Source organism: Micrasema longulum, unplaced genomic scaffold (assembly GCF_059751315.1).
Source record: "Micrasema longulum isolate JH-2025_06_02 unplaced genomic scaffold, ASM5975131v1 h1tg000328l, whole genome shotgun sequence".
Taxonomy (NCBI): domain Eukaryota; kingdom Metazoa; phylum Arthropoda; class Insecta; order Trichoptera; family Brachycentridae; genus Micrasema; species Micrasema longulum.
Window position 1 is genome coordinate 370709 of NW_028277532.1, and position 12538 is coordinate 383246.

General features: G+C 31.7%; 1 protein-coding gene across 1 annotated transcript; it reads left to right on the forward strand.

Moving 5' to 3' along the window:
• Positions 1 to 7108: 7108 nt before the first annotated feature.
• Positions 7109 to 10437, forward strand: LOC148282449 (uncharacterized). Its single transcript, XM_088225064.1, has 2 exons — positions 7109 to 7393; positions 9290 to 10437. The coding sequence occupies exons 1-2, from the start codon at positions 7382 to 7384 to the stop codon at positions 10250 to 10252; spliced, it is 975 nt and encodes a 324-aa protein (XP_088081190.1). The 5' UTR covers positions 7109 to 7381; the 3' UTR covers positions 10253 to 10437.
• Positions 10438 to 12538: the final 2101 nt, after the last annotated feature.

The window sequence follows — 12538 nt, forward strand, 5'->3', positions numbered from 1 at the left end:
TGAGATAAACCGTATATTTCTGAATTTGAGATACACGTGCAGATATGTTAATAAAATTAAAAAAAAATGTATTTTCAAATAATACAATATTGAAGTTAGATATCTAACCTATATGAACATATACTATTCATAATTTACTTCATATAATTCAATTTAGTCAGACCCTTTGTACGCCTCTAAGTCCGATTTTTTTAGAATTTGTTCTTTAGAGATATTTCACTGTTGCTTTAATCTAGCGATATCCATATTACAGGTGAAGACTGACAAACTGTAATATTTTATTAAGGATAACTTATATAGTGGCATTTACACCATATAATACCTAAAGAGAGCTTTACAAAGTGCTTCTATGAATATTAATTTAGTTTGAAATCACAAATTTTAATTTAAGTAAAATTGTTTATTTTGTCTTGTATATCCATCTACATATTGTAGCGTCCCTTTGTGAGAAGTGTGAAAAATGACAAATTTTGATTAAATCGAAGAATTTCAACACTCAATGTATCAACAGATTTCAAAGATTGGTGCTTTTATTGGTTGACAGCTTCGCTCTGTGCATTGTGGTGAGACAATGCAAAAAGTAAGCCGAACAAATAAATGCAGATCAAATCCATCACAAAATATACGCTATTGAGCAGTGTCCCTCAACCAGTAAAGACGAGAATCTCCAAAATGTGGACAATAATTATGTCCGACCTTCACACAAGAAGTGTGAAGAATCAAGATAAAAAATAGGACTCAAAATTCAAAGCCACAGCTGTCCGCGTCATTCCTCTAAATAAAACTCCGACCGACTTTATTGTCGTCTATACGACATCGGGTTAAACAATTCAGATTTTATATGTAAAAATGGACGCAAATTGTCAAGATTTAGACAGATGTAATGATAATTCATTATAAAGATGTACCATTTATTTTTAATATAAAAATAAAATAGGGTTTTTAGGAAGCATGCCGTAAAGCGATGCTCCCACGATATAAAAAAACTACATCTCAGATTTTGTTAAGTTACACATTTATTCACGAATTTTGCTTGTCACGGGCGGTCCTTGTTTTTCAAAATGCACGGTCTGACGTGGTTTTCCCATGCTTGAATTTTAACGTACCAAAAAATACTATTTGGACCCGTGCTTAATTACGCGCTGCTTAAATGGGGATGAAATTTATATTTCATCCCCATTTAAACGATTATTCGTTACAATATATTTATAAATGGCAATGTTTAAATATGTATCCTCGACAGACTAAATAACTACTATACCGAAAATCTAAGATATACTTTTTATCGTTTGGTCTGAGTGTTTTAGTATATTTTTATGACTACCTTCCATATTCTCTCCTTCCCATTTGCTGACAAGTCCCTAAAATTGAGGCTTAGCGGGTTACCCCAAAACATTTTTCTTTATTATTTCAGAATTCACTTTGTGGAAACACATTTTATATATAGTTTAATAAAACTTAATTTTTTTAAATCTACTTTTATACATCTAGTAAATGTTATCACTGAACCTCTCCAAAAAAGAGACTAACTCTTGTGTTTGGAGAGTGACTTACACTGTTGTAGTTGTTTATTTATAAGTGTTTATATAATTTTGAATATACGAGTATATGAAAATTAAAAAAAAACATAGAATATATAAAGAAAAAAACATAAAATAATTATACATGCATACTGTCTAACATTTAATGTAGTTTTTACACGTGTTTAATAAATTTCTTTAGATTTACTTTAAATTTATTTATTGATATATTATTTTTAATTGTTTTTATTTCAGTTGGGGATATTATTAAAATTTTTAACACCCTTGAAGACAAAGCTATTTTGACCATGACTTGTGAGGAATTTAGGAATTTTAATATTATTTCGGTATCTGGGTGACTTATTCATCTCATATTCTTTTATTTTTTCCTATTTAAAAATTTGTAGTGGAATTTATTTTATAAAGAATGTCTACTGTATGAACCTTAAATATGTTATATAGACTTTCCGCATTGAATGTTGAGGGTTTCTTTAAAATTACTTTAATAATTTAATAATCAGATCGGGTTGTGGTCCTGTGTCTAGCGTCTTGGACTCACGGACCAAAGGTCGGTGGTTCGAATCCCATTCTACCCCAACTCGATTCCCATTTTCCAATAGTGAGTTGTATACAACTCGTTGAAAATGGCCCTCAAAATGAAATATTTGGGTAAATTATAGGAACGCAAGTATTTCTTAAAAAAAAAAAAATCTTTGTACCATTTTAAGAAAAACAATATTTTGAGTTAAATTTTTGTGGACAAGGACTTGATATAACCCCTTAGGAAGCTGTTAATACGTTAAGCACCACAATAGGGATGCAAAACATTTAAGAGAAGAAAATATAGAAGTCTAGGCATCCACAGAGCTTATGCTCTGTCTTTGGCCTGTTTACGTGGCCACTTTACACACTGTGTAACATTCACCATTCTGCTTATTTTTGAACATTATATTCCTTCAATTCTTCCACCTGTTGACGTTTGTGAAGTTAAAGAGCTGAAACCTTTATTGTTGCGGGTGAGATTAATATAATTGAATTATTTTACCTGCATACTACATACTACATATTCCATCAGTCGGTTATTGTCAGAAAGCGGGAGCGCACGCTTGTTTTATGACCGATTTATTATGATTTACAATTCGATTTGCTATAACGGGCCTAAATTATGTTACAATTATTATAAACAATGGAAAAGGAACTGTTTAACAGTATGTCTCCATGCTTTTTACAAATGTCCGAGTAACACGATGAAACATCCCCGCGTGTAACGGAATTTTTAAGCATAGCCTTTTAAGATAAATATCTAATATCCCTTCAAATTTATTAATGAATAATCAAATAAGTGTAAATTTTAATTTGTTGCAACGGAGGAAAAACTTTTTTGAGAAGGGAATATGGAAGTCTGGGCATGTACAGGGCTTATGACCTATTATTGGCTGGTTTAAGTGGCCACTTTACACACTGTGTCACATTTACCATTCTGCCTATGTTTAAACATTCACATTTCTCTAACTCTTCCATCTGTTGACTTTTCATTTATCGCGTATTAGGCTTATAACGTATTAAACTCTAATGGACAAAAATTATATTCGAGAAAGGAGTTAAGAACTGGATTTTTCTTAGTGGGAGGGAATCCTTAAGTTTACTGTTTACCATATTGATGTGCCATAATTATGTTTTAAAAAATATTTTTTATAATTATTTTTTATATTTCTAATCCTATATTTGTGGTGATATACTCATGTGTCTGTGTCATATAATTGCTCGTCCTATCTCAACACAGGACTTTTAGTCCCACGGAGTTGGGACTCGTTGTCTCAAAAACGTATTACAATTTTATGTTTGTAAATAAATAAAAAAGCTGAAATCTTTATAATGTGGGTGAGATTCATCCGGCTGAACCAACTCATCTACTAGACAACGCCTGAAAACAAATTTAGATCTGAATAACTCCCTAGGGAGGAAATCCAGCCAGTTTTCAAACATTTGGACATAATCAAAACATTGCATGTTTATTATTTAAAGTGTATATTTATTAAGTTTACGCTGTATCTCTCCACAAAAAGGCAAGCTCTAGTGTTTGAAGAGTTGTTTGACTTCCACTATTAAATTATAAATCTTTCAGCTTACATAAGTAAGAAATTTGATATGGTTTAGAACTGAATACATCATCCACACATTACATTACCTCACAATTATTATTAACATGTTATATCAGCTGTAAATTAGGCTCTAAGCAATTAAAAATATTTGAAAACTTAAAATCAATCAATATTTAGTTGCATTTACGTAGCATCTGGAACATTTCGTATTCACGATTATTTAATTAACAAGATATTTCCAAATTATTTTGACTCGTCATTAATCTACATAACATATTTTTAATAATTAATAAAAAGCATTCAATCTAGAATGACCATTGCATGAATAATTCAGAAAGTGTGAGAAAATTTTTATTTGATAATTGAATCCATTTATATAATATTGTGGTTGCGCTTTATTAAGGTATTGTCACGAATTTCTTTAAAGTTTGTTTTGAATTAAGTTGAGATGCATAAGCATGAAATTCAGATAATTAGCGCAAGAGATTAGTTGAGTTCAACCAGGTTGACTTGTAGTTAATCATAATGGAATTTTATAGTGCCTTGTGAGTTTTCTTATTTATGGGTAAAGTACAATTGGAATAATATTAAATTAACTTGAAAATAATGTTATCCATTTATTTTTAACGACATTCATACGAACGTTCTACTTTGATTTTGAAAACATGTTGACTATGTTGACATTTATTGCCATAGAGACGAAAAAAACATTTTTGAGATGAGAATATGGATGTCTACGCATTTACACGGCTCATGACTTGTCATTAGCTGGTTTAATGGCCACTTTAAGCACAACGTGAAACATTCATCATTCCGCCTGTTTAAATATTCACATTTCCTCAACTCTGTCAAAAAATAAATAAAATACCACCAAATCACCCAAATACATCAGAGATAGGGTTGCCATCTGTTGCGACTGTTACCGTTATTTAGCCCTCTGTCCCGACGCCCTAAGGACAATATGGGTCGGTTTCGGATCAAAAGTAAATGATTCTTTTATTTTTAGAGGTATATGAAAAAAAAACGCGAATATAAAGTAGTCTTAAAGGCTTCAAATGAAATCACTTTTCTATGATATTTTTATTTTCATACAATAAAATATTGAAAATAAAATTGAAAACATAAAAAATGGTGTTCATTTGATTAAATTATGTATACAAACTTTAAATTTGTTGCAACAGAGAGGGAAAACATTTTTGAGAAGGGATATGGGAGTCTAGGCATCTACAAGTCTAGGTATTTATATTTTAAAAAGTCGACAGATGGAAGAGTTGAGGGAATGTGGATGATCAAACATAGGCAGAATGGTGAATGTTACAAAGTGTGGGTGTAAAGTGGCCACTTAAACCAACCAATGACAGGTCATAAGACCTGTAAATGCCTAGACTCCCATATTCCCTTCTCAAAAATGTTTTCCTTCTCTGTTGCAACAAATTTAAATATGAACAACTCCCTAGGGAGATAATCCAGCCAGTCGGCAAGCATTTGGACATACTCAAAACATTGTTGTATACTAACTACTTATTTTAATATCGGTGGGTAATTATTATTATTATAAAATGACAAATATCTATCAATTATATCAATAAATGATTCAATATCGAATAACAAACTAATTCGAAAACATTTTGCATAAATAATTTACATTAAAAACAGCCATAGATGTCGGGTTTTTGTTTTTCTGACTTTTATCACATTTTTCACAATAACTTCATGATTGGCAAATTTTGGCAGCTTATTTTTATAACTGGTTTTCATTATTACCTGGACTATAAAACAACAATAAATGTAAAGCATGGCGAGACGTGGGTGACTGTCAAAAGTCTCAATTAACTTTTTTTATTTTTTATATTATATTATTGCACAATTACTTCAATGTATTTAATTTAAAAAAATATTTTTTAGTTGTATTATGATGTTTAAAAGATAAAGTTTTCAGATTCCTCCAAAGTTTAATACGAAATTCACTTTTAACGTGATGAAGTGAACAGATTTAAAATGGTATCCGTAAAAAATACAGTTTGTAAAATTGAAAAAAATGTATTATATTTACTTAATTTAAAATTCTAACATTATTTTAAAGTTTAACTATTAAAACATATTTTGAAATGTGTCAGTAGCAACATTGGTAAAAATCACTTGTCATATACCGTTGTTCTACCATTTTCCATAGTGCGACGTCCCGATGAAACCTATTATGTCCCGATTTAAACTTACACAGTGCAACGCTGTTAATTAACAAAAATCTTCCACGGCCGTACTGACAATGAATGTGGAAACAAGGTAGCAAAGAATTTCAGCAACTGATGTATCTAAAAAACTTCATAGAAGCTGAACTTGCCTCAATAGAGTGGAAGTCGAAAACGGTTCTTCAGAGAAAAATGTTTTTTTTTGTTGTTAATTTTTTTAATCGAGTGAGTTTTTAATTTCCATTCCTGCTCATAAAACCATTGTGGAAAAAGTAATATCATTGAAGTTGGCCCGGTGAAAAGTAATGGTAAAAATTTGGTCTGCAGCAAGGGACTGTAGAATCAATATTGCAGTAATATGTTAACTGCAAATCACAAAAAAATTTTAACAGCGGTACTTCTTCCGCAAGAAACATAACATAAAATGTAAGAAAAGCATTTCTTTGAGTATGTTTAAAGCTTGCAGACTAGCTGGATTTCCTCTCTAGGGAGTTGTTCGTATTTACATTTGGTGCAACAGAGAGGGAAAACATTTTTGAGAAGAGAATATGGAAGTCTAGGCGTTTACAGGGCTTATGACCTGTCATTGGCTGGTTTAAGTGGCCATTTTACACACTGTGTAACATTGAATCTGCAAGCGCTTGGACATACTCAAAACATTTTTGTATTAACTAGCTGGAAAAAAAAGAAGTATGAAAATTGGAAAATTGTTTTCAGGATGAATCTCACCCACATAATTAACGTTTTAGCTCCTTTACTTCACAAAAGTCAACAGATGGAAGAGTTGAGGAAATGTGGATGTTTAAACTTAGGCAGAACGGTGAATGTTACACAGTGTGTAAAATGGCCATTTAAACCAGCCAATGACAGGTCATAAGCCCTGTAAACGCCTAGACTCCCATATTTCCTTCTCAAAAATGTTTTCCCTCTCTGTTGCAACAAATTTAAATATAAACATTTCTATTATATTTCTGAAAAACGCGTAAAAAATTGCCCTTTTTTACAACATATCCCCATTCCAGAACGTCCTGACGAGGCCCAAGCGAAGTATGGAAACCCTAACCAGAGTTGAAGCGTTTACAACTAGAAATCTTAGCGCGGAAGAGTTCCACTTTTCGTTTGTTTTATTTGTGACTCTTAACGGAAGCAGGGGATAAAATTTATGCATGTAAATAAAAGCGAATTAGTTTGTTGATTGATTAATCCATTTTCCGTTTACCTGATCTGCTTTCTATCTAGCTATGGCAGCCCCCTTCATTACCAACTAATGCTGCTTTAAGTGTTGCATTTACGCAATAATCACGTTTTCCTTTCAAGTATAACGGCTATTTATGAGCACAGTTTAACTGCTAAGTATAAATAATACTTAGTAAATGCAAGTGCAAGTACACACTCGGAAAAACAAGAAAGTTCTCTATATAAAGTAAGGTTGCCATGGAAAGCGAGACATTTGACTTCAGTCGTTACGGCTGATACAAGTTTCCGTACGTTTTGTCGAAGGCATATTTGTAACATATTATATTTTCTGAGCGCTTTTTTCCTCGCGTGAGTTCTTCCATACATTGACAACATGAATTGTTACGTAAGTGTTTTAGATATTGTTGACTTGTTATATTTAATTCAACAAATAATATCCACAATTAAAAAACTATAAAATTAATTATTTAAATTTTTACGAATATAAGGTAAGCTGGAAAACAATCACAATAAAGAAATTCCAAGGTTTTCGAATTTTTTTTTATTTGTTAATTGACTATCAAACTAACCCAAATTTTATTTTTATTTTTATGTATCGTATTTTCGTTGCTATGATTTTTGAAATCTTGAAATTATTTCACCCGTGATGTCACTAGTTGTCGTTGGTTAGTTATCCTGACATTAAAAATGGGAACCCTTTACGTATAAAAACACGCTAAATTTGGCTTCCCGGAAACCAAAAATATATTAAAACACACGATTGATTGATTGGCTATTCTAAATAGCTGTTCAGTGACGTTTTGAAGAAGTTACTTTTATTAATCCGTATTTTCATTAATTTTTTCACACATTTTCGAGAAACTTCGTCGTACAACTAAGTGCTCTAATTTTACCACGTGTAAGAAAAACAAATTATATCCAATTGCTTTTCCTTCAGAGTTTCCGATACCATAAAGAGACCACAACCTGGTTCAAAAATATAATAGGTGAATCGTAAAGACAAAAATATGATGATCTAGTAAAATGTCTCTCTCTGGTTTTAATCCTCTAAGATGTATTGGTTTGCAGCAAAGCTCTGCATCTCTTTTGCCACTGCGCAGCCCTGTTGAGGTCTTCATATGACCTGCAGCTCATATCTGGGCATAAATCCTCGTGGTACTTTCGTTGAGGGCGCCCTCTGTAGTTTATCCCCTCAGTCATCCTCCCTTTTCCTCATGTATAAGTAATAAAGAGATTCGATTGTAACGTGTGGCAGGTTGGATCCGGGGTAGCTTAAATGTTTTACATAGTAACTACAATTTAAATGCTTATTTTTCTCACGGATGTTAGAATTGTGGTAATCTAAAATTAATGGTATCAATGGCATTCTTCAACTGAATAGTTTGCAATACATTACCTTAAGGAAATATACCCGCCCTAATACGTTTATAAACTGTATATAAAGTGTTTCAATTTATTGATATCATTTATTATAAATGCATTAAACTGAGCTGATGTATATTTTTTATTAAACTTGTAAGTAAACAAATTGGTGCGAGTTTTATTTATTTATTTATTTATTTTATTTTATTTGGGATTTTTACAGCTATTACATAAACAAAATAATTAGAAAAATCTTAATCTAAAGCCAATTTAAAAAATCCACTGTAAATATAATGACACATAATATAAAAGAAAAGAAGTTTAGTAATTGTATTTGTGTGACGTTTGTATTCATGTGTATGTGAATGTGTGTATGCGTGAATGAATGAGGGAGAGGATACATGTGCGTGTGGGAATGAATGAGGGAGAGGGTGCGTGTGTGTGGGTGCGTAAGTATGAAAAAAATATTTGCTTAAAACTTGTAAATTATATTAAAAATGGTACAATAAAGAGCTTAGTAAAAAATTAGAAACCTTTTTGTTAAAATTCAAATGACGAAATGATGTGAAATTTTGAAATGTGAAAAAAAATTTTTTTAAGCATGTTAAATTTCAAAACCGTATTCTGAAAAAAAAAGCATTTTATTTAATATACAGTAATATAAGAAAAAACAACCGTTGAACCCAGTTGTTCGAACAAAAAGGCCTTTTTGAAAAGGTAAATCCAAGTTTTTATTTTAAGACAGCAAAATACTCTTTCTTGTGTTGATTTCGAAAAACTAAATTATTCTTGGTTATTTCACTGTTTATTATTATAACACCGTTTAAAGTAATATATATTACATTTCAAGTAATATAACCTAACGTAACATTAATATTATGCTTTCGTTTTTGACTTATGATTTATTTTATTGTTACAGGTAATCCTATTGTTAGCTGTGCCAATATTAGCGAATGATTCCATTCGATCTATAGAAGGCAAAAACTCGGGCCATAAACACCCACAGCAAAATGACATTCAAAATACCAACCATCAGAAACAACAAAACATTAAATATACTAATTCGCAACATCCAGGACCTGCTACACAACCTCCTGTATATCCCCAACAGCAAAACTACCAACAAGTTGATGGATATCAATTGAATAATCATGTCGGGTATCTTCCTCATCAGGGTCAAGGGATTCCGTTGCACTATGTACAGCAAGGTTTGGGAGTTCCGAAGTTTCAGCTCGTGGCTACCAAAACTGCAACAGGTCATACGCAGTTAGTTCTTATTCCTCAGAATGTTTTTCCGGGGTATCTTGGATATGGAAACGTTCTTCAAGCGCCAGTTCAACAGGCTTTAGCGACAAATCAAATACAGCAGGAAACACCTGCTGCGTCAGTTCAATCTTCTCTTCAAGTGTCTGGGCCAAACTACGTGACTCCACAGCCATCAGTTTCCCCACCAACAAACGCGGTTCCCGTTAATCAACCTAGTTACTATGAATCTCCTCAAGTTCCTCTTTATAACCACATTCCATCAGCTCAACTATCTAATAACTACATATACAACCAACAGCCTTCGGCAGCTTACACTAATGGATTCGCTCAATCAAATCCACTGTACTCTAACCCAGGATACTTGAATTACTACCAAAGCCCTCAAGCAAAGTACCAGTATTTGTATGGAGCTGCAGGAGTTCAAGCAAGTGAAGCCACGAACTATCAGCCTAGTTATGTAACAGATTATGAAAAATATTCTCAACAGCCGACACAATCGATACAAAAGAGAGATAGAGAATCCTCTCATAATACAAATGAATATCATCCACACCATGATACTCATTTCAGACCAATGCACTCTCATCCATCAAGATATTATCAGTACAAGTACTGACAACAAAAAAAAAAAAACATTGTTTTTGACGTTTATTTGTTTATTACGTCATTTATCGTTAAGAGATCATCATTTATTTTATTTATAAGACTGAGCCATTTTGATTTGTAATTGTTTTGCTATATTTGTACAAGTGTTGATTTTTGTTGTTAAAATTTGTTAAATATTCTTAATAAGAAACGTTACTAGCTGTTTTATTTAAAAACTTTATAATGTCTACCTCTTCATTTTTGCTGATATTAAAAGATAATTATAATTAATACAGCATATAAAATACCGAAAATGTGCTAATTTAAACCAGACAATGACAAGTCACAAGAACTATAAATAAAAAGAGAGCTTTGTTATTTATCAAACAATATTTTGAGTTTGTCTAGTCTGTTGATAAAACCATCTAGGCCCTGATTACAATGGAAATTTAACAGAGTTATCTTTGACTTTCTATAAAGAAAACCCTATATTTGTATACAAAAATGAGTATGTTCACATGAAAATTTAAACAATATTTTGAGTTTGTCCAAATTTTTGTCAATTTCTAAAGGTACTTCTTCATGGATCAGGTAATTTATCAACAATATTTTGAGTTTGTCCAAATTTTTGTACCAACAAAAAATTGGACAAACTCAAAATATTGTTGATAAATTACATGGTCCATGAAGAAGTACCTATAGAAATTGAAAAAATAACATTTTCAGGCGTTGCCTAGTATGTAGGTGAAATAATTCAATTAGATGAATCTCAAAAGGTTTCAGCTCTTTAACTTCACAAACATCAACAGATGAAAGAATTGAAGGAATACAGATGTTTAAATATGGGCAGAATGGTGAATGTTACACAGTTTGTAAAGTGGCCACTTAAACCAGGCATCGACAGGTCATAAGCCCTGTAGATGCCTAGACTTCTACATTACCTTCTTTTAAATGTTCTTCATCTCTGTTGTAATATGTTCATTGAAAATTTAAAGTTTCTTTGTCGGTAACCTATAATGGAACATGTTTAGAAAAATAAAATTGGATGCATATTTTTTCATTCAGAAAACTTAATTTTACTTAGTAGATAAACTGAAAGATAAATGTTAACATCCCATAGTAATCAGAGCCATAGTCTATAAGGAAGTATAAAAATATTTTCAGGCGTTGCCTAGTATGTAGGTAAAATAATTAAATCAGATGAATCTCATCATCATCATCATTCCCTTTCTGCACCTAATGGTGCACAGGGCACCCATAGGATACCAATCGCAGCTTATCTTGATATTTTTTTTTACATGAAGGTAGGATGATCACTTTTACGCTTAGCGTACCAGTTCAGGGACTATGAAATATTCAAGTGTGAAAATTAAAAAAGTCTTCGTCGGTAACCTGTAATTGAACCTGTTAAGGAAAAAAAACAGTATATACCAATGTTATATTTTTTATACATAAAATTTAATTTTACTTTATGGACAGAATTGGAGATAACTGTTTACTTACTATTGTAATACGGGTCCTAGTTGAGGAAGGAAGTATTGAAAATCAGCGTACTACGTCACAATAGATCTTCAAAGGTCGCAGTAACGCCAGGAGCTTGCATAGCACTGACCCCCCCACTAAGAATAATAAGAGATGTTTTATATTAAACAATCCCACCAGTTGACAGCCGGCAGAATACGCCTGGAAGAAATTCTTAAAAACCATCTTTTTTTTTTTGGGTTCTTTTTATATTAGGATACTCATGGACACACCAAAAAAAATGTTAACACTTAAGACTATAATTGAAATTAAGTTAAAAATAACAAATGTAAAAGACAAAAAATAAAAATACGTAAATAATATGCATGTAAAATCAGCTGCCTCTAGTGATTTACAAAGCAGGGCCACCTTGAGCCTGTTCTGTTTCTAATTTTTGCAAATAACATTACCTCCTGTTTCCGTGATATCGAAGTTTTGCTTTTTGCGGACGATATTAATTTTTTTCAAATAAATAACGGACACTAGTCATTGTGCAATCAAATATTATTCATTTGTATAGTTGGAGTAAAAAAAAAAATGTTTCTTAATGTTGAAAAATGCAAAATTATGGCATTCTGCCGCAACGAGGATTCCATCGTTTTCATCAATAAAATATTGTTTTCTCCATTAAAAAAAGTTACATGATGGCAGACTTAGGTATTTTATTTGAAAAAAAACTGAGTTTTATCAAACATATAAAAAACATAAAAAATAAGAGGGTGAGAACCCTGGGAATTTTGCTGCCAACGATACGGGATTTCAAGTGTATAAAAATAATGAAAACATTGAATATTAC